General features: G+C 44.5%; 1 protein-coding gene across 2 annotated transcripts in view; it reads left to right on the forward strand.

Moving 5' to 3' along the window:
- LOC144610932 (GRAM domain-containing protein 2A-like) overlaps positions 1 to 23,847 on the forward strand; it is a 73,147-nt gene that overhangs the window by 19,093 nt on the left and 30,207 nt on the right. Inside the window, exons 1-3 of one of the 2 annotated variants that reach the window (XM_078429946.1) lie at positions 6,200 to 6,338; positions 14,458 to 14,574; positions 23,417 to 23,477. In XM_078429946.1, the coding sequence (XP_078286072.1) occupies positions 14,477 to 14,574; positions 23,417 to 23,477 (159 nt within the window). In that variant the 5' untranslated portion in view covers positions 6,200 to 6,338; positions 14,458 to 14,476. Of the gene's footprint in view, positions 1 to 6,199; positions 6,339 to 14,457; positions 14,575 to 23,416; positions 23,478 to 23,847 lie in introns of those variants that run through there. The other variant, XM_078429945.1, reaches the window with a different exon arrangement.

A 23,847-nucleotide genomic window follows, 5' to 3' on the forward strand; every position in this document is an offset into this window, starting at 1 on the left:
TCTCGGCTAAAGGAACACCCACTCATTAACATGGCACATGAATATGCATGAATACATTACAGTCAGGCAGCATCTCAGGAGAGAAGGAATGGGTGATGTTTCGGGCCGAGACCCTTCTTCAGACCCTTCTCCCTATAGCTCACACCCTCTAGTCCTGGCAATATCCTCGTAAATCTTCTCTGAACCCTTTCAAGCTTGACAATACCTTTCCTTTTATATGTTGCCCAGAACTGAGCACAATATTCGAAATGCGGTCTCACCAACGTCTTATACAACTACAACATGACCTCCCAGCTTCTATACTCTATACTCTGATTAATGAAGGCCAATATGCCAAAAGCCTTTTTGACCACATTATCTACCTGCGTCTCGACCTTCAAGGAACCAAGTACATGCACTCCTAGATGCCTCTGCTCTACAACACTCCCCAGAAGCCTACCATTCACTGTGTAGGTCCTGCCCTTGTTAGACGTCCCAAAATGCCACACCTCACACTTCTCTGTATTAAATTCCATCAACCATTCCTCAGCCCAACTGGACAATCGATCACAACCATCTTCACTATCTGCATAACCACCCACTCTTGTATCATCAGCAAACTTGCTCATCTTGCCCTATATGTTCTCATCCAAATCATTAATGTAGATGACAAACAGTAACGGGCCCAGCACCGAACCCTGAGGCACATCACTAGTAGCAGCCCTCCAGTCCGAGAAGCAACCTTCCACCATCACACCCTCTGCTTCCTTCAATGGAGCCAATTTGCTATCCATTCAGCTATCTCTCCTTGGATCCCATTCGATCTAACCTTCCAGATCAGCCTACCATGCAGAACCTTGTCAAATGCCTTACTGAAAATCCATGTATACAACATCTACAGCTCTACCCTCATCGACCTTTTTGGTCATGTCTTCAAATACCTCAATCAGATTTGTGAGACACGACCTCCCATGTACAAAACCATGCTGATTATCGCTAATCAGCCCTTGCCCGTCCAAATGCCTGTATTTAAGGACGACTCGTAAATTTAGTGATGTTCGTGATGGGATATTGCCACAATTGGGGACCGGGGAAAAACTCCGCCTGGGAATGAAGCAGTCTGACTGGGAGGTGAGACCATTGCCAAGCAGTGGGCGAGCCTGTCATTATTGTGCCTAATTGAAGGATGCTTAGAAATACAAGCCAACCTCTCACCACTTTATCCAGACCACACGAACTGGGAAACATTGAAGACAAAGACCCACTCTGCTGGAGGAGGGGAGGAGGGGGGGGGGGGGGGGGTGGGGGAGATTCACAAAGCGCATCTTGATTTGGAATACCTTCCCATTGTCCGGGACTGAGCAGGTATGTAAACTCTGGATAAGATGTGTGAATGACCTGGGTTGGGGCGTGACTATTCGCTGTATTTATCAATGCTTTGGATGATCGAGAGGCACGTGCTCTCCACCATCTTGCAGAGGTGACGGTAACTAGAATTCCCGTCTGGCGTGCTGAAAATATCCATGTTGGTTGTCTTTGACCTCTGCCTCTTTCCCCTATGGATTGGAGCTGTCACCTAATCCATTTCCACATGAATAACCGTGCCAACTTCAGGCCCCACAAACTATCCCACCCTGACATCAGCTCAGTCACTGAAAGTAAGGAACTCTGGCATTGGTACGGAAATGTGTCACACTTGGTAGTTGGGAAACAGGGGCGAGGGTGTGTGAGGACATCATGGGGAGGGGCTGGAGCCTGACTAAGAGGTGGATGTTGCCCAAAGCTTGGAGAGAGAGTAAATCAGCAACTGACTCACAGAGTGGAACAGCATGGAAACGGGTTTTACTGCCCTTCAAGTCCGTACTGGCCACCAACAACCCATTTACATTATTCCTTTTTATTCCCACCTTCTCATCATCTCCCCACATTCTACCACAACCTTGCATACCAGGGGCAATTGGCATTGGCCGCTTAACCTACCAACCCACACATCCCTGGGGTGTGGGAGGAAATTTGAGCACTCCTGGGAAACCCCCTACAATCACAAGGAGAACGTGCAAACTTCAGACAGCAGCTGAGGTTGTGTCTCTGGCGCTGTGAGACGGCAGCTCTATCTAGTGTGAAACTGGAGCTGAATTCATTCATGCAAGTGGGGACTATCCACTCATGCTTCTGGCTTATAGATTGTGGAAAGGTTTTTTAAGTGTCAGAGGCTGGTTATTTACCACAGGATAGCCAGCACCTGACCTGCTCTTGTCGCCGTGATATTCATGTGACTGGTCCAGTTTTGTACGTGGCGTTCCTGCTGTCTTGTGGGAAGCAGAGCAACCAGTTTGCCGGCTGTGTAATCCCATCTAATTTTAGATGGAGACATGAGGAATTGCAGATGCTGGAACCTTGAGCAAAAAATAATGAACTAGAAGGACTCGGAGCATGTTGTACTTTTTTGACCCGAAACGTCACCCATTCCGTCTCTCCTGAGATGCTGCCTGACCTGCTGAGTTACTCCAGCATTTTGCGAAGAAGGACCCAGAGAGTCGGGTAGCATCTATGGAGGGAATGGTTCCTCAATAAAAGTCTGAAGAAATGTCCCGACCCAAAAGATCATCTGTCCATCTCTTTTAGATGTTGACTGAAGGACGTCCTTGGACAGAGCCTCCCTGTTCTCTGCAGAATAGTACCACTGGATCATTTATGTCCTTCTGAGAGAGCAGTTGGAGCCTCAAAATGCCTCCTCCAAAAGGCAGCACACCTACCTCACACTGCGGTGTACTCAGCCTCACACTGAGCCATAGCAGATGCTGACTGGTTGACAGTGGGACACTGAAGGCTGTAGGTTCACCCCTGTGGGACATTCAAGAACCAGCTGGGTTGGTATCCCAGGTTTAATTTGCTCTCGTCTTTACTTTTCATCTATAGTAAGTGATGCTGTTGGCAAGGCCAGCATTTGTTGCATGTTGCCATTTGCCTCGAGAAGGTGTTGGGAATTTGTCACCTCAAACCAATACAGTTTGTCTGCTGAAGATACTCTTTAAGTTGCCGTGAAGTAGAAAGTCCCAAGATTTAGTGTTATTGGAAGCTGTGCTCACCAAATCAAGCAGGGAATATTCCATCACAGTCCTTGTCAATTCCTTGTAAATGGTGGAAAGGCTGTGTTTCCCAGATGCTGGGTGGATTTGCATTCTGGACTTCATGGTTGTCTGCTTTATGCCATCCACTGCAAATTTGATTTGGATGAAGTACAGCGAGAAATTATTTTTCTATCTGAGTGAGCTGCATTGAATCGATCCCATTTATCATGATGGTAATACCGCGTCACTCAAGAATGCACGAGAGATGGATCAGGAATAGGCCATTCAGCCCATCAAGCCCACTCTGTCATGCAATGCAATCGTGGCCTGCCCTGGGAGCCAACCTCTCTGCCAATTTCCAGTAGTCCTCAATTGCCTGATCTTTCAAAAGTTTATTTACTTCCTCTTTAAATAATCCACTGATTCAACCTCCACAACCCGACAGAATAGAGAAGGCATTTCACCACCCTCTGTGAGAAGATGTTCCTCAACACCTCACTTCCAAATGATCGCCACCTTGTAACTGTGTCCCGTCACTTGAGACTTCCCTGAGAGGAAGCATCTTGGCATCTACCCAGTCAAGCCCTCTAAGGATCTTGACCATAATGTTTTGTGCAGAAAATGGTGGCTAACGTGAAATGCACCAAAAAAAGGCAAAGTGCTGGATTAACTCAGCGAGTCAGGCAGCATCTGTGGAGGAAATGGATAGGCAACGTTTTAGGTTCGGATCCTTCTTTCATCTGAAAATGGTTCCCAACCCGAAGTGCCGTTATCCATTTCTTCCAACAATGATGCCTAACCTACTGAATTATTTCAGCACTTTGCGTTTTGCTCACGATTCCAGCATCTGCAATTCCTTGTGTCTCCATTGCGATTATGTTTGCTTCACTAACATCACCACTTATTCTTCTGAACTTCAAAAACACACATCTAACATTTTTGTCCATTGCTGGTCAACACTTTTATCTCCGGACTTACCTCTGGAATATATCTCTTGTGGACTGCCTCCAATGCTAGTTTTTCCTTTTTTAAATATACTCACCAAAACAGTGCACAGTGCCCCAGATGTGGTCTCACCCACACCTTGTACAATTGTAACAATTTATTTTGAAATTATGAACTCTAGTATTAATAGCTAATACTAGACAAAGTGGACCCTTTGGGCCCAAACCTCTCCTGCATTGGTGCAGCACCCTGTCCTCCCCCCCTCCCCTCTCTCCTCAACCCCCCCTCCCCTCTCCCTTCTCCCCCACTCCCCCCTTCCCTCCTCCCCTCCCCTCCTTTTAATCTTTAAAATGTGAATAACTTAAAAAATATAAGACCGATTTCAATAAAACTTCTTGCATTATCACTAAAGTGACAATGGTGAGTAAGGTGGGCCTAAAATGGTCATGCTATCGTGTACCGTTTTGGCTGAGGTTCAATCACAAACAAGATAACAAACGAGAGTTTTAGTATATAGATGGCATTTGTCATCTTAGATACTTGCTGCATTTGTGTCCTAACTACATTGGATTGTGGTCCTAGTGTTCCTGTCTCGTAGGGACTTTGAGGAAAACACCTCCACTAATACTGCCATTGGAAAACGATAGGCTAAGGTTTATTATGGCCACGTGTATGGTGATGCAGTGGAAAGCTTTGTGCTGCATGGTATCCAATTAGATCAGATAGTACTACACATTAGTAAAATCAAGTGAAACTCAAGTACAATAAGAAGAGCAAAGAGCAGAATGCAGAATATTGTTGTCAGCATTGCAGCGCACCATTTCCACAGACAAAATCCAATGTCCGCAATGAGGTAGAAATAAAATGGATATTACCCTAGTTTATGGAAGGACCGTTCAGAAGCCTGATAACAGGTTATGTGCAGGAGATTGGGATGGGGGGGGGGAAGAGGGTAAAAAATCTCCTGTGTTTTTGCTTACCCCCTTCCACAGGCCTGAGTGTGTTGTGTCGTTGATGGTGCTATACCCTCCCACACCGCGAATGGATTCTATTTCCTTGCAACTCGTACTTCTCCATCCGAGAGTTCATCCTGGTGGGGTACTGATTTATTAGCTGGGGACAGTTGGTATAAGAAATGTAAATGCTGTAAACAGTAGGTCAGGCAGCATCTGTGGAGAGAGCAACTGAATAAGCATTTCAGGTTGAGGCAGAAGAAATGAGTTTAATTTACCTCCATATTTGGCACACACATCGTGGGCCAAAGGGCTTGTTCCTGTGCTGTACTGTTCTATACGGGTGACCTTTCTGTTGAAAGATTGCAAATGTGAAACACAAACTATGTTTCTTCCTCCGCAGATGCTGCCTGGGTACTGCTGCCATTCCTTTGCAAGGAAGGCTGGCAGATGTAATTTGCAGTGGGTTTTCTTGGCTGTGTTCAACCTGGTGCTGTGAAAATAATAGGGTTCAAATTCTGACCTGCGACCTACACCATTTTGTTGCTGTCTCCAGTGAGTCTATCTTGCTAGTGTGCCAGAGTATAACTATTCAGTGCAATGATCCAGATCCAAAACAGTATCTGTTTCCCCTTCCACAGATGCTGCCTGACTTTCTGGGGTTTTTCTGGCATTTTCTGATTTTATTACAGTAGTTTTCATGCTGGGACATTCATTATCAAGGTACCGAGTTGAGTATTATTGCTATTTTTGCAGAATTTGCATAGCTGGTTTTGGAGTTGGATTATGATCTGATCAGATGTTGACCGAGTTTTGCAAGTTCGTACGGGCATTGTTGTGTGACGCCTTGTCTCATCATTATAAGTCAATGCGATAATATCCAAATTAGAGAAAAGGGAATGAATGAAAGGGATAATCATTCTTTTCGCATGGATTATCACTTTGATATAATCTTGATAATGGATTTTCCAGGCGGCCTCTTCAACCATGAAAAGTCCAGCACATTCTTTTCTCATTCCCAGCTTAAGAGATATCTTTTCAGTTCAAAACAGAAACTATTATAAACAACTTTCTCCTCTCGTGCAGTGGAAATTTCCACTCCACCTCCCCTTGCAATGGAGTTGTAGACTGTTCCACAGTGCGCACGCTGATTGGAGCCTTGCTTGCAGGCGGGCCTGAGCTCCAGTGAGTACACTGATCCCTTTGTATGGTCGCTCTGTGTCAACAGTGGCCAATGTCTCCCACCGTTACTCGCGGAGAAGAAGAGACTTAAGCACTTCATTTGTGTTGATCTGCTCGCATTTGACTCTTTAATGAGGTTGTAGTTTAATTGGAATTGGAAATCTTTTGGTCGAGGTGCTATTTAAAGGAGACCAGCATTTACAGAGAGGTTTGTGTCAGACACTGTGGTATGGTGCTGTGGTTTACGTACAATCTATCTGAATGTGTTTCTTTCATAGAGTCTCAGTCACACAGCACGAGGCAGTGCTGCTGATCCTCCCAGTCTGTGCTGAACATGAAGCACTCATTTAACACTCATCCCATTTTGTTTTCTCTATGTTCCCATCAACTCCCCCCATATTATTCCACTTCGGGGCAGGTTACAGTGGCTAAGTAGTCTAACAACAAGCACCTCTCTGAGATGTGGGTTCTCCTTTTTACTGAGTTGCTATGTTAATGTGTGGCATAGAGACGCATTAGACTGCAGATGCAGGAATCTTGAGCAAAAAAAGTTGATGCAATAGCAAATAAGCCTCTCAACGCCTCTGTATCCTTATAAGATTGAGGAGATGTGATGAATGCTCGCTTGAACTTTGATAGGTGTATGGTAGAGAATATACAGACTGTTGCCTTAAGGCCTGGTTCGGCAACTCGAACACCCAAAATCGAAGAGTATAGAGAGTGGTAAACATGACCTGAATTTTTGTTTATCATATATTATCTATGTGTATTGCGTTTAGGGGCATGTGATCCTGTTGCAAGTAAGAATGTCATTATTCTGTTTTCAGTACATTTGACAGTTAAACACTCTTGACTCTTGACTTTTGAAAATCTAAGTACCAGGAGTAAGAGAGCAGTGTGCAGAAGGGCCCCAATCCAAACCTTGGCCTCCACAGTAAATCCTCTTCTGGGACAGCACGCAAAGACTCACCACATTCTGGTGCCATCGTGCAACTTTGAAGCCTCAAGTCTCTCAAATCAAGTCTGACCTTGGCCTAAGGAGGTATGCATTTCCTATTTATGGATGGGAGTGTTCTGAGATCCAGAACAGTCTCCATGGACTGAATGACCACCTTCCATGTCATTAGGAAATATGAAGTGGGAATAAAGTCCACCATCCCTGGGAGGTCCTGTACCCGTGATATTCCTGTGGCACTAAGCTTGATTTGCTGGAAAGCTCTGTTTGCTTTCTAGAAAGCTCTGTTTGCTTTCTATTTCCTATTATTCCCAGAGGAAATGAGGCTGGGGCCAGAGAGGGCTGCCACACTGGGAATAATGGAGCGATCCTGTGATTCAGTGTGTTTTATTTTGCATTTGAATTTGACGTTGTAGTTTCGATCCTCCCCAACATATAGGACAACAGTGCTGAGGACTGCACCCAGAGATTAAATTGCGACATATCTCTCATTAGGCAGATTATCTGCTCTTTCCCCAGTACTATTTGTTGGTCCTTGCTTTTTGCAAAGTGGATGCCAAACTTTCTACATTAAAGCAACAACTGCTCGTCAACTACAAACCTGTTTGGGGACATTCCAAGGTTATGAAGATGTGATGATAAACAGCCTTCCCTACCTTTCTACATCGTCGATCTTAAACAGACGCACCGCCTGGAAGACAGATATACAGATAGAGCAAAGCACAAGGTTCCTAAACAAAGGTCTGTTTTGTAAGATTTGCAACACTGTCCATTATAAGATTCAGCCCAATGTCCATATACCAGCCAATATTTTCTGGTAGACACAAAAAGCTGGAGTAACTCAGCGGGTCAGACAGCATCTCTGGAGAAAAGGAATAGGTGACGTCACCTATTACTTTTCTCCAGTGATGCTGCCTGACCCGCTGAGTTACTCCAGCTTTTTGTATCCATCTTCGGTTTAAACCAGCATCTGTAGTTCCTTCCTACACACTATGACTTCTGGTGTTTATGTTCCAAATGAACTTCCACATTCAGTTTGAAGAAGGGACTCGACCCGAAACGTCGCCCATTCCTTCTCTCCCGAGATGCTGCCTGACCTGCTGGACCTGCTGAGTTACTCCAGCATTTTGTGAATAAATTCCACATTCAGTTACGCTTTTGCAAACATGCTCTTTGGATGTCCTGAGGCTGGGAAAGATATTGAAATAATAGTAGCTGTTTGTCTATTTTTTAAATGGCAGAAGATTAGTACATTCAACGTGACTAACATTAAGGAAAATGTATATTTTAATTCGTTTGCTTCTTAGGATCTGGGCATCCCATCCCTATTTGCCATCGTGAAGGAAGTGGTTAGATGCAGTCCTTGAACCGCTGCAATCCTTTTGTGATTTTTGGGAGGGAGTTACCAGGATTTAGACCCAGCAGTGATGAAGAGCCATGATATATTTCCTCAGCGCGCTGCACAAGTGGAAGAGAAACGTAGTCGGTGGTGTTCGCTTGCATGCGTTGCCTTGGTCCAGTACATGGCTGACGCTCCACCCTGCCTGTCTCGTCTTTGTCTTCTTTTGTTACCGTGTTACTTGTATATTTTTAGTGTGTCTTTAGTTTTTGTATTATGTGAGGGTGGGGGGGAGGGGGGGAGTTGGGGGAAACCCTTTTTTTAATCTCTTTCCTCGACAGAGATGCGACTTTTTAACGTATCTCCGTCTGCACTGCGGCTTTAACAGCGTGAAGCTGGCGGTCCCTTTGTTAGGGATCGACTGCGGGAGCTCCAACCGCAGGAGCTTCGACCGCCCGCATCACGGGAGCTTCGATCGCCCCAATGCGGGAGCTTCGATCACCCCGACCACGGAAGCATTGATCGCCCTGATCACGGAAGCTTTGATCGCCCTGATCACGGGAGCTTCGATCGCCCCTAACCGGGAGCTTGGATCGCCCCGACTGTGTAGGTTTTGATTGCCCCGACTGCGGGAGAAAAGGAGGAAAGAAGGTATAAGTTATTTGACTTCCATCACAGTGGGGAATGTGAGATCACCGCAAAAACAAGATGGACGTGCTGCCTGTACTGGTGAGGACTCGGAGGGAGTGCAGTGATCTCGCGGGGACATGGCTCCATGTGGACATCCCGGAGTTTAGTGCGAGTGTGGACGGCTTTCTGACTGATCGGGCGGACAGGGACTGCAGAGAGACTGACAGCGGTCGGTACAACTCTGGTCACATCATGGTGAAGGAGCGTGTGTGTGGCCCGGACATTGAACTGATGGCTGTGAGTCTCTGCTTATGCTGTGTGCCTTGGGGATTCTCACAGGCCGCTGCGGTGGCTGTTTAAGTCTATGTTTAATTTTTATGTGGTTATTGTTATTTTCTTGATGCTTATCTTGTTGCTTTTTTTATGATTGTTGGCAAATCAAATTCCTTGTATGCTTACATACTTGGCTAATAAATTAATTACAATTAATAATACAATTACAATAAATTAATAAATTAAATACAACGAGATCTGGGTGTCCTAGTGCATCAGTCACTAAAAGGAAGCATGCAGGTACAGCAGGCAGTGAAGAAAGCCAATGGAATGTTGGCCTTCACAACAAGAGGAGTTGAGTATAGGAGCAAAGAGGTCCTTCTGCAGTTGTACAGGGCCCTAGTGAGACTGCACCTGGAGTACTGTGTGCAGTTTTGGTCTCCAAATTTGAGGAAGGATATTCTTGCTATTGAGGGTGTGCAGTGTGGGTTTACTAGGTTAATTCCCGGAATGGCGGGACTGTCATATGTTGAAAGACTGGAGCGACTAGGCTTGTATACACTGGAATTTAGAAAGATGAGAGGGGATCTTATTGAAACATATAAGATTATTAAGGGGTTGGACACGTTAGAGGCAGGAAACATGTTCCCAATGTTGGGAGAGTCCAGAACCAGGGGCCACAGTTTAAGAATATGGGGTAGGCCATTTAGAACAGAGATGAGGAAAAACTTTTTCAGTTGTAAATCTGTGGAATTCTCTGCCTCAGAAGGCATTGGAGGCCAATTCTCTGGATGCTTTCAAGAGAGAGCTAGATAGAGCTCGTAAGGATAGCGGAGTCTGGGGGTATGGGGAGAAGGCAGGAACAGGGTACTGATTGAGAATGATCAGCCATGATCACATTGAATGGTGGTGCTAGCTCGAAGGGCCGAATGACCTACTCCTGCACCTATTGTCTATTGTCTAATTAAAGTTACAATTTGTCCTTCCTAGTGGCAGAGTGGCATGTTAAGGGTATTCTGTCAGAATAGCCCTAATGTATTTTATACATGTACCCCATGGTAAAGAGAATGAATGTTTGGCGTGTTGGTTGGAGTGACAGTCTAGAGGTTGCTTTATCCTGGTTGGTGTCAAATTTGTTGAATGTTGTTGATGTTTTAATCATCCATTCAAGTTGAAAATATTTACTTGATTTGTGCATTTGAAATGGTAGGAATGTTTGGGGTTGTTGGAAGATGAGTCATTCACTCTGGGATACCCAGTCCCAGCCTCTGCCTCTGGGATACCCAGCCTTTGCCTCTGGGATACCCAGCCACAGATGCTGCCTGAACCACTGAGTTCTTCCAGAAGTTTGTATTTTACTCAATACTCCAGCATCTGCGGTCTTTGGCGTTTCCATACACAAACTTTGTCTGGGTGCTGTGCAAGAACATAAGAAATTGTTTTGGTGACTGCTTATTTTTGAACGTTGGCTAAAACTATAAGAGTCAAGTCAAGAGTGTTTAATTGTCATAGGTATCAAAAACGGAACAAGAAAACTATTACTTGCAGCAGCGTAATTGGTCTATAAACTCAGTATTCATAGGTAACAGAATAAGCAAAAAAACAAGTTCAATCATTTAAAAGAAAAAAACAATATTTTAGTGCAACAAAAATCCCAAAGTCCCCAGGGCAACAAAAACAGTTCATAGTTTGTAGTTAATTGCTGTTTGGAGTGTTCACGGTCCTGGTGGATTGTTGGGAAGAAGCTGTTCCTGATCCTGGAGGGCATAGTTTTCAGATTTCTTCATACCTTCTACCTGTTGGCAGGAGTGAAATGAGAGTGAGGCCAGGGTCGTGAGCGTCCTTGGTGATGACCTTTTTGAGGCAGCACCTCCTTTAAATCCCTTCGATGGTGAGGAGGTCAGTATCCATGACAGACTGGGCAGTGTCCACCACATTTTGTAATCTTCTGAGTTTCTGGGTGCGTGAGTTGCTGAACCAGGCCATGACAAGTCAATAGGTTCTTTTGATTTGAGAATTACAGCAGGATCTGGGTCAGCTGGACAGGGGGTGATTGATGTAGTTTAATGCAGATAAGTGCGATGTTGGGATTTTGGGAAGTCGAGCTAGGGCAGGACTTTCGCAGTGAAAGGCAGGACCCGGGATAGTATTGTAGAGCACATGGAAGTAGGAGTTCCCTGAAAATGGCGTCACAGGTAGATCGGATGGTCAAGAAGGCTTCTGGTACATTGGCCCTCATCAGTCAGCGTATTGAGTATAGAAGTTGGAATGTTATATTACAGTTGTACAAGGCATTGGTGAGAGTGAGTATTGTGTTCAGTTTTTGGCACCCTGCTAAAGGAAAGATGTCATTAAGCTGGAAAGAATGCAGAGAAGATTTACGAGGATGTTGCCAAGGTTTAAGTGCAGGAGGCTGAGGGGTGATCTTGTAAAGGTGTATAAAGTCATGAGGGGAATAGATGGGGTGAATGACAGTCTTGTACCCAGTGCAGGGGAATGAAAAAAACAGAGGACGTAGGTTTAAGGTGAGGGGGAAAGATTTAATGGTAGCATCAGGGCAACGTTTTCCACACAGAATGTGGTGGGCTTATGGAACGAGCTGCCAGAGGAGGTAGTTGAGGCAAGTACAATAACAACATTTAAAAGACATTTGGATAGGTACATGTGTAGGAAAAGTTTGGAGGGATATGGGACAAACGTGGGCAGGTGGTACTAAAGTAGATGGGGGATCTTGATTGGCATGGGCAAGTTGGCCGAAGGACCTTTTTCCATGTTGTATAACTCTAACTGGATAATAAATAACATATCAATAAAGAATGCAAATCAATGAACTAGTTTTTCATTTGTGCGGAAAATCTTTAAACCTTCCTCGCCTATTTTCCTTTGTAACTTTGTGGATTAAAACTGACTTTGATCAACTGCATTCATGAAGAAAGTTATTTTTGACTTTGCAAACCAATTTCACAAAATGGCCTGGACTGTAACCATCGCCCCCATGTGAGCGGCTGACTGATTAAATGAACTGGACAGAGTACAGTGTCTTAGCTGAAAGAGCAGAATGGAATCGGACATTCCCAGAAGGATTTAATCTCTTGTCAAATGATTACTGTGTGGTCAAAAATCAAATGAAGCAGTGTATGCCCAGGAGGTTAATTGTGTGTTGTGAAATATTTGCTTGTTATTCCATTAACGTTGCTTTGACAGCCAGAGAAAGGCTGATCCAGTGTGAAGCAGAGGGTCCTGTGGTCTTTGCCTCTATGCCCAATTTTGGCAGGGTGCTGGTCACGTCATCCTTTCTGAGAAATTTGACCAGAGGCTCGTTGTTCAGAGTTGTTAAAGACTTGCTGCTCAATTGGATTCTTCATTGTTTTAAAATAGTTTGTCTAGTTTATAATCATAGAGTCATGCAGCACAGAAACAGAGCTTTCAGCCCGACTCGTCTGTGTTGACCAAGATGCCCCATCTATGTTATTCCCATTTCCCTGCATTTAGCCCATATCCCTCTAAATCTTTCCTATCCATGTGCCTGTGCAAATGAATCTTAAACTTTGTTATTGTACGTGCTTCAGCTACTTCCTCGGGCACTTTGTTCTAGATACTCCTCGGCCTCTGTGTGGAAAATAATAGCCCCTTAGACTCCTATTAAATCTTTCTCCTCTCACATTAAACCTATGCCCTCAAGTTCATGATTTTCCTACCCTGAGAAAAAGACTGTGCATTCACCCTATCTATCCCCTCATGATTTGATACACCTCTGTAAGATCACACCTCAATCCCCTGTGCTCCAGGGAATAAAGCCCAAGCCTGCCCAACCTCTCCCTATATCTCAGGCCCTTGAGTCCTGGTGACATCCTCATAAATCTTCTCTGCACCCGCTACAGCTTCACAGCATCTTTCATACATCATTGAAGGTATTTATTCACAAAATGCTGGAGTAACTCAGCAGGTCAGGCAGCATCTCAGGAGAGAAGGAATGGGTGACGTTTCGGGTCGAGACCCTTCTTCAGACTCGACCCGAAACGTCACCCATTCCTTCTCTCCTGAGATGCTGCCTGACCTGCTGAGTTACTCCAGCATTTTGTGAATAAATACCTTCGATTTGTACCAGCATCTGCAGTTATTTTCTTATACTATCTTTCATACATCATGGTGACCAAACTGAACGCAATACTCCAAGTGCGGCCTCAACAATGTCTTGTACAACTGTAACATAGCGTCCCAACTTCTATACATAATTCCTTTAAATGTAATACTTTAGGTTCCTTTTTGTCTTTTAATTTATCTTGCTTGTAAAGACATTTTAACTGTAGGTTTTAATCTACTCATAACAATCAAGTGACTGCCATGTTACTGCATTTTTCCTATTAACACCCCCAAGTTCCTTGATCTCTTCCACTCTTGCATCTTGGGCTGGCTCCATTTCTCCGCAGCTGTCTTGTCTATTAGCTCTCTTTCCTCCTGCCTCCTCTCCGTCCCTCTCCTTCCTTCACCCATCTCCCACTCCCACTCTCTATTTCTTAAATTTTAAGAAGGTTCTGGTTTAGTCTGTTATTATTGTCATGTGTATTGGGATATAGTGAAAAGGTTTACATTAAATAAAAATCATAAAACGATGGAAACACTCAGCAAGTTGGGCAGAAACAGAATTAATGTTTCGGGTTGAAGACATTTAAAACTTGCCTTTTCGATTAAGCTTTCAGTCACCTTTCCTAGAATCCGAGTGCCATATATATTGGTATAGGAAGGAACTGAGCAGATTTGCAAGAATCTTTGCAAGAGCTGCAGATGCTGGTTTATACTGAGGATAGACACAAAATGCAGGAGTAGCTCAGCGGGTCAGGCAGCATCTCTGCAGAAAAAGGATGGGTGACATTTAGGGTCGGAACCCATCTTCCTGAGTCTGAAGAAGGGCCCCGACCCGAAACATCACCCATCCCTTTTCTCCAGAGATGCTGCCTGACCCACTGAGTTACTCCAGCATTTTGTGTCAACTATTTTTGTATGATTACTCTCTCCCGAAGGACCTTAAAGTTTCCTACATTGGAGGTGCTACATACACACAACTCTTTGTTGATGTACAAGTAACCCATTGCAAATGGACAATTTCAACGCGTTCTTCTGTTATTACAGGCTGAAACCGCCATTGGAAATGGACCCTCTACAGAATGATCGCAGCCCTTCCCCAAACCTGGATGCTATTGAGACCTCCCTGGAAGAAGATAGCTTTGAATCACGTCTGCGTGTAAGGTACAGCTCTTCCTTTGATCCTCGTTGCCACAGAACCTTCAGATTTCATTATGATATTGGGGTTTAGCGGGAAGGTATGTGGAATAGACTTGGCAATTGAGGTCTGGTTGATGGGTTTCAAATGACAGGATAGAGAATTGAACATATTTCCCGTGGATTTAGAATCCATGATTTAGTTTGGCGATGCAGCATGGAAACAGGTCCTTCGGCCCACCAGGTCAATGCCGATCATAGAACTAGTGCGAACAGATCAATGTTATCCCACTTTCTCACCAACTTCCTACACATTGAGGCCAGTTGACTTACAAATCTGCACGTCTTTGGAATGTGGGCCGAAACCAGAGTACCTGGAGGAAACCCACACGGTCACAGGGAGAACATGCAAACTCCACACAAACAGCATCCGAGATCAGGGTCGTACCCAGATCTCTGGCGCTGTGAGGCAGCAGCTGTGCAGCCTTCAATGAAGTCATTGAGTCACATAAGCGCAGAAGCAGACTCTCTGGTTTCCCAAATCCATCAAGCACATTTATTCTACTTTGCATTTTATGATACTCTTCCTACACTCCCATCAATTTCCTCAGATGCTTTCTCTCACCTACACATTTGAGGCAATTTACATTGATCTGTTGACGTATTAACCCGTGTGGGTTTAGAATGTGGGAGGAGAATGGAGCACCCAGATGAGACCCATGTGCTTCCGGCAGAAAGAAACAAATAACCACGTAGATAGCACCCGGGATCAGGATTGAACCCTCAAACTAGGCCTAAATGCTGCCCTAAATAATCAGGGTCTTTAAATTAGAACTGGACCATTTCTGGAGTGGAATCCATTTGTGTTTCCCCAGGTGGGAAGAGAAGATTTGGTTGAGGTCTACCAACTGGTTCACGTTAGGTCAATAGAGGGGGAGCTTCAGCAGGTATCAGGAGGTGCTGGTAACAGTGTGGATGTGGAAAGGATGTTTGGTCCTTTATGGGAGAATCTAGAACTAGGGGTCGCTGTCTAAATCTATATCCCATTCCCTTTTGATGGTTCTGAGTTTATTCTCTCAGATGGTTGAGAGTCTTTGGAACACTCTTCCTTGAAGGGGTGGTGGAAGCAGAATCTTTAAGTATTTTTAACGCAGAGATAGATAGATTTTTGATAGGCAGTGTGGCGAGAGGTTATCTGCAAATGTTGAATTGAAGTAACAGTTGAATCAGTTATAATCTTATTTAATGGTGGAGCAGACTGGAGGGCCAATTTCAGCTCCTAATTAGTTTGTTTGTATGATTTAAAGTTTTGGACAAAAGGGAGAATACATGTGAGGAAAGGCTTATTGAAGCTGTGATATCTAGAACCCATTACCTGTAGGACAATGCAATCAAAAAAGAGACTTCAAAATGGATGTTATTGGCCACAAAATATTAGGACTAATATTTCCATTGAGCCAGCATAGACTCAATGGACTGAATGGCCTCCTATCATGCTGTAACATTTGATAATTCTATAAAATGTTAGTGCAACCTTTGAATTTTCTCCCCAAAGATTGTTTAAGAATTGTTATCATCTCTCTCATAGTGAAAAAAGCTGTTCCCAGTTAGTTTCTCAAATTACTTGAGACCACTGTCTTGGTATCTTCCCTTAAGTATTTTGTTTGAACTTCTTCCATTGCTTCTATAGCCATGTGTAACACAGTGGCTGGAACAGTTATCATTGTTTATTCAAGCTTTCAACCTGAGTGTTACTGGTGAAATTAGTATTTGATGCCTCTCCTAACTTGACCTTCCCAGCCAGCTTCCTCCTTGAGCTGCTGTGATCTATCTGAAGGTTCTCCCACAGTACATAGGAATTTCAAGACTAAGACCCAGTAGGAACAATATATTTCCAAATCAGGATGGAGTGAAACTTGGAGGAGAACCAATGTGTTCTGGTGTTCTCAAGCAACTGATGTCCTTGTCCTTCTAAGTGGCAAAGTTTCAGGTTCAGGAGGTGGTGTCCAAGAAGACATGGTGAGATCACAGTTGACCTTGCGGACTGTACACTCTGTCATCTTGGTGTGAATGTGAGGGGAGAGGGCAAATATTTAGCGGGATAGATTGGATGATGTCAGTGCAGGCAAATGGAGTTGATTCTATCAGACTCTTGATTTGTGTCTTTTGAAGGTGTCCGTTCTTTGAGGAGCCAGGGTATGGGACAATTAAGAGTCGGGCAACTAAGGTTTGTACTGTAAAAGCTTAACAGGGTCATAGAGTCAAACAGCGCAGAAATAGGCCCTTTGGCCCAACTTGCCCATGCCTACCAAGATACTACACTAGTCCCACCTGCCTTTGTCTGACTCATAACCTCTAAACCTTTCCTATCCATTTACCTGTCCAAATGTCTTTTAAATGTTGTTCTAGTACCTGCTTCAACTACCTCCTCTGGTAACTCGGTGCGATCCACCCTCTGTGTGGAAAAAGTTCCCCTTCAGGTTCCTATTAAATTTTCCCCCTCTCAACCTTAACCAAAATTGTCCATAACTTTTAATATCTCTTTTTCTAAATTCGATTGCTTTCAAAATGAGAACAGTACTATTACTGGTTTTGTTACACTGCAACGGTTTTTTCATTTCTAACCATGGATCTATTTAGTTTAATTTATTGTCACATGTACAGTGAAAAACATTTGTTTGCGTGCTATCCAGTCAAAGAAAAGACTATACAAGTCGTACACATTGCACAGATAAAGGGTACAATTAGTTCATCCCTTCCCACCCAAGTCACACAAGCCACACAGTGTGAACTGTGAGGAAGATGCTATGAGGTTGCAGGGTGACTTGGACAGGTTGTGTGAGTGGGCGGATGCATGGCAGATGCAGTTTAATGTAGATAAGTGTGAGGTTATCCACTTTGGTGGAAGAATAGGAAGGCAGATTATTATCTGAATGGTGTCAAGTTAGGAAAAGGGGACGTACAACGTGATCTGGGTGTCTTAGTGCATCAGTCACTGAAAGGAAGCATGCAGGTACAGCAGGTAGTGAAGAAAGCCAATGGAATGTTGGCCTTCATAACAAGAGGAGTTGAGTATAGGAGCAAAGAGGTCCTTCTGCAGTTGTACAGGGCCCTAGTGAGACCGCACCTGGAGTACTGTGTGCAGTTTTGGTCTCCAAATTTGAGGAAGGATATTCTTGCTATTGAGAGCGTGCAGCGTAGGTTTACTAGGTTAATTCCCGGAATGGCGGGACTGTCATATCTTGAAAGACTGGAGCGACTAGGTTTGTATACACTGGAATTTAGAAGGATGAGAGGGGATCTTATCGAAACGTATAAAATTATTAAGGGGTTGGACACGTTAGAGGCAGGAAACATGTTCCCAATGTTGGGGGAGTCCAGAACCAGGGGCCACAGTTTAAGAATAAGGGGTAGGCCATTTAGAACAGAGATGAGGAAAAACATTTTTAGTCAGAGAGTTGTGAATCTGTGGAATTCTTTGCCTCAGAGGGCAGTGGAGGCCAATTCTCTGAATACATTCAAGAGAGAGCTAGATAGAGCTCTTAAGGATAGCGGAGTCAGGGGGTATGGGGAGAAGGCAGGAACGGGGTACTGATTGAGAATGATCAGCCATGATCACATTGAATGGCGGTGCTGGCTCGAAGGGCCGAATGGCCTTCTCCTGCACCTATTTTCTATTGTCTATTGTCTATTCTCATTTTCACCCTACAAACAGCTTCCAATGGCCTGTTTCCTTTGTCATCGTTACTTTTTTCTATATTTTTCGTTCATTGTTCTTTATCTCTCCACATTCCATTATCCCTAACCAATCTGAAGAATGGTCTTGACCCAAAACATCACCCAATCCTTCTCTCCAGACATGCTGACTGTCCCGCTGAGTTACTCCAGCTTTTTGTGTCTATCTAGTTCAAGATAAAGTCTGATTAAAGATTCCGGTTATTTGCCTGATAAGAGAGATAACACCTGATTCACTGTATCTTATTTACCTTTCACAGTGCTAACAAGCCATCCTTCAAAGAGCAAACAGTGCAAACCACAAGGCAAATAAAATTAATTGATTGGAGTTGCCATAGATTTGCAGCCTAGATTAACAACCAATTTCAGGGGAAACCAATGCACAATGAGGGCGTAGAGGATGAGCTAGGGAGAGGGGGAGATGCGGTGGGAAACTAATTAGAAAATGAGAAGTCCTGTGTACATCAGATGAGGGCTGAGTGGTCTGTATCAGAGATGTGGGACTTGTGTGTGTGGGACCACCAAAGGGGACAGACATCTTGGGTCAGAATAGCACAATAGCAATGAAACATTGGATGGGCTGCAGTTTGCAAATCTGGACCACTGACAATGATGGGACCTCTACTCTCATACAGTGTGTTAGCAAGTTCTTGCAGGACCTGTCGGAGAATCTCTTCTCAACTGCTCATTATAACTGAGGGTCTAGAACGTCCATTAAAAATTCCATTCATTTACAGAAATGTACCAGCAAAGAGCAGTGGGAAGATTCAGGGGCTGCCTTTTGTCAGCAGTAACTGGTGTGTTAAAACTGCCAATGTACATCTTGCCCCTCCTATTCACTGCTAATTTGTTGAAATGGAATTCTCTAAGGGTTCTCAAACACATCTCATGCAGCTACTGGATGGGAAAGATGAACCCATGGATTAATAATATTTCACACTTGGCGCTAAAGTTCTGTTGTACGATCCATGGAGCACAATTCGCAAACTGTCCGTGATATAGATATTTTCTCGTGACGTAGCTTGAGGCCGTTTGGTCCATTGAGTCAGTGCTGGCTCTAATTCATATCCTTTGCTCTCACTTGAGGAATAGCATGGATTTCCCGACCATTTGCCAGTGTGCCGCACGGTTCCAGTTAGTATAAGAAAAGAACTGCAGATGCTGGTACAAATCGAAGGTATTTAATCACAAAATGCTGGAGTAACTCAGCAGGTCAGGCAGCATCTCGGGAGAGAAGGAATGCGTTCCGCAGAGACCGTTCCCTCCGTAACTCCCTGGTCCACTCGTCCCTTCCTACCCAAACCACCCCATCCCCGGGCACTTTCCCCTGCAACCGCACGAGATGCAACACCTGTCCCTTTACCTCCCCCCTCAACTCCATCCAAGGACCCAAACAGTCTTTCCAGGTGAGACAGAGGTTCACCTGCACCTCCTCCAACCTCATCTATTGCATCCGCTGCTCCAGATGTCAACTTATTTACATAGGCGAAACCAAACGCAGGCTCGGCGATCGCTTTGCTCAACACCTGCGCTCGGTCCGCATTAACCAATCTGATCTCCCGGTGGCTGAGCGCTTCAACTCCCTCTCCCATTCCCAGTCTGACCTTTCTGTCATGGGCCTCCTCCAGTGCCATAGTGAGGCCCACCGGAAATTGGAGGAACAGCACCTCGTATTTCGCCTGGGCAGCTTGCAGCCCAGCGGTATGAACATCGACTTCTCCAACTTTAGATAGTTCCTCTGTCCCTTTCTTCCCCTCCCCCTTCCCAGATCTCCCACTGTCTTCCTGTCTCCACCTATATCCTTCCTTTATCCCGCCCCCCTGACATCAGTCTGAAGAAGGGTCTCGATCCGAAACGTCACCCATTCCTTTTCTCCCGAGATGCTGCCTGACCCGCTGAGTTACTCCAGCATTTTGTGAATAAATACGCACGGTTCCAGTGGGTCAGCACAGTGTCTCGTTGCCACCTTTGTGACAGCACTGTGGGTGGCCAGAAAATGTTGAGGCTGGCCGATGAACTTTTCAAGTAATTGAGTGATTACAAAGAGTGCAGCCAGCAAGCTTGGAGGGAGAAGGGTGTGGGGGGGTCATTTATTTCTGTTCCAATACATCTTAATAGAATCCTATATCGTGCCAGCCCCATGTAGTTACCGTACATTTTCAGCTGAAGGAAGACCACTCTGCAGACTTGTTACGCTGAAGAGCCAGCTTCTGTGCTGTATCACTCTATGACTCTATAATGGATCTTACTAGTAGGCAGTGGCAGACATCTCCTGTCATTAACCCTTGAGTAAGTCCTTGTCCTACGTGTGGGCGTGCCTTCCGGACCCGGATTGGCCTCACCAGTCACTTCCGGACCCACAGTCATCAATCCCCCAACTGAAAATGAAGTCATGGTCATCTTCGAACCCGAAGGACGAACAATAACAACAACAAGTCCTTGACCCTTGTCAACCATCATGATCCGAAAATCCTCTCCTCCGCTCTAAAGACTCCAATATCAGGGAGATGCTCAATTCCAAAGAAAGATCCAAAAGAATGAGAATACGGGAAGAATAAAATGGGATTAGTCTAAATTTGTGGATTATAGAGTCAGCATCCTAGAGTTATACAGTATGGAAACATCCTAGATTTATACAGTATGTTTCAGCCCAACTCATCCATGCCAACCAAGATGTCCCATCTAGGCTACTTCCATTAGTTTGCACTTGACACATATCCATCTAAACCTTTTCCATTCATGCACAGTGCATTCAGATAGTATTCAGACCCCTTCACTTTTTCCACATTTTGTTACGTTACAGCCTTATTTTAAAATGGATTAAATTCTTTTTTTTATCATCAATCTACACTCAATGCCCCAGAATGAAGAAGCGAAAACAGGTGTCTCGAAATTTTTGCAAAGTAATTAAAACAAGAAATAACTGAAATATCACATTTACATAAGTGTTCAGACCCTTTGCTATGACACTCAAAATTGAGCTTAGGTTTATCCTGTTTCTGTCGAGTTCGCGTTCGCGGTCAGTTGGTTGACAATAATCAGAGACGGCACAGACTTTACCTGTTAGTTTATTAGAGATCTCGTAGACAGGTTTCGAAAAGCACACACAGAGTTGCGGTCTCCGGGGCCAGTGGAAACGTGTCACACCAGCCCCTAGAATTAAGCCCCCTTTATACCCCAAAACCGCAGAATTCACAGTTATTTACAAGTATCACAACCAATCAATATTGGAATTAAGTCAGTTTTCCCTTGTAAGGCCGAGTGTTGGAACAAAGTAAATTTTCCCTTATAAACATGCAATTGTTCAAGGTTTAGTCGGCGTCTGTTTACTGTTTATGTTCTTTATACATTGTGTTTTTCTCCTCTGAAGACGAGCTGGAACATTCTGCGGTTTGGGCTACTAATTACTACTTGCTTTAACAAGTTCAGCATTTTTGTGATTACGTAGCCTCATGCAGGTGTGAGAGAAAGAGAGAGAGCCTCAAGCATGTGCTTAGACATGATTTGGAAAGGCACACACCTGTCTATATAAAGTCCCACAGTTGACAGTGCATGTCAGACCAAAAACCAAGCCATGAAGATGAAGGAATTGTCTGTAGACCTCCGAGACAGGATTGTGTCGAGACACAGATCTGGGGAAGGGTATAAAACAATTTCTGCAGCATTGCAGGTCCCGAAGAGCATAGTGGCCTCCATCATTCTTAAATGGAAGAACTTTGGAACCACCAGGACTCTTCATAGAGATGGCCGCCTGGCCAAACTGAGCAATTGGGGGAGAAGGGCCTTGGTCAGGGAGGTGACCAAGAACCCGATGGTCACTCTGACAGAGCTCCAGAGTTCCTCTGTGAAGATGGGAGAACCTTCCAGAAGGACAACTATATCTGCAGCACTCCACCAATCAGGCCTTTATGGTAGAGTAGCCAAACGGAAGCCACTCCTCAGTAGAAGGCACATGACAGCCCGCTTGGAGTTTGCCAAAAGGCACCTAAAGGGCTCTCAGACCATGAGAAACAAGATTTTCTGGTCTGATGAAACCAAGATTGAACTCTTTGGCCTGAATGCCAAGCATCATGTCTGGAGGAAGCCAGACACCACTCATCATCTGGTCAATACCATACCTACGGTGAAGCATGGTGGTGGCAGCATCATGCTGTGGGGATGTTTTTCAGCAGCAGGAACTGGGAGACTAGTCAGGATCAAGGGAAAGATGCCTCACAATGCCAGCGACCGTGTGGCGTCTGATCCTGACCTTGAGTGTTGACTGTGTGGAGTTTGCACGTTCTCCCCGTGAGTGAGTGGGTTTCCTCCAGGTGCTCCGGGCTCTTCCTACATCTCAAAGATGTGTCGATTTGTCAGTTAATTGGCCTCTAAAAATTGCCCTGAGTGTGTCGGGAGTGGAAGTGGGATAACACAAAACTAGTGTGAACGGAGATCGATGGTCGTCGTGGATTGGTGGGCTGCGTGCCTGTTTCTAAAACGCCTTCCTCACCATCTGTCCAGAACACCACCTTCCTGGACATCCGCACTGGGGATTCTATTCTCAAACCTTGCTGCAAGCCTTAAACCCACAAAGTGCGGACACTGACGGGCAGTATGCTAGCTAGTGGCCCCAGAAAGACAGGTTTTATCCCACTGAAGCCTGGCACTTGCTCGTCTGTACCAATTTACATAGAAATGAACACAGGTTACAAATTTACTTATGGAAATTCAACAATGCAAATTCTCCCATATATATATAGTTTTTGTCAAGTTAGTCATGAGATGTTTCATGGTATTCATTACCGACTGGATCCAGTGTATATACCATTTGTTTAATTATGGGTGATGTCCAGGTGAAACTATTGAATGAATAAAAAGAATTATAGCAAGTGTATGCACAGTGTAATGGCTTTCAATAGGAAACTGACATTTATAACTAATGGAGAAATGGAAAAATTGGCAGATGGATTGTTCTCGGGAACAAAACCCTTATGTAACCTGAGGACTGCCTGCATTGTAAATCAGTAATCTTGTGCAACGAGCCAGACTCTTTTCACACGTGAGCTGAGAATATTAACCACCTTGTGTGAGAACTTTCCATCCCGGGGCTGAAGTGATCCACGGTTTGTCAGCATTCTGCTCTGTTTTGTTTTAGAGATGTGAAGTCGACTGACTCGCTGAACTCCGACGACATCAAGAAGTTTCACCGCGGATCTGTGAGTATCTGACATCGAAGCAGAAAATGCTGTAAATTCTCAGTGGGCCAAGCAGGGAGAAAAGCAGGGTTAAAGTTTCAGGCAGTTGACCTGTTATCAGAGCTCAGAAAGTGGAAAAAGCAAGAGTGCCTTAAATTGTAGAGGGTGTAATGGCAGTTTCTATACCATCTCAAAGTCCTACTTCGATAGCCATTACTGCTCGGGGATGAAATGTAGCACACATCGCACCCTGATATGACAAAACAAATCTTCCAAACTTCTTTTCCTCATTAATTGGGTTTTATTAAAATAGCACAAATCAAAGAGTAATTCATCACTTTCCGTACTTTATCAACTGTTTCTTCTTCAAACAGTATCTCAGAATTCTTGT

The sequence above is a fragment of the Rhinoraja longicauda genome, chromosome 38 (genome assembly GCF_053455715.1).
Source record: "Rhinoraja longicauda isolate Sanriku21f chromosome 38, sRhiLon1.1, whole genome shotgun sequence".
Taxonomy (NCBI): domain Eukaryota; kingdom Metazoa; phylum Chordata; class Chondrichthyes; order Rajiformes; family Arhynchobatidae; genus Rhinoraja; species Rhinoraja longicauda.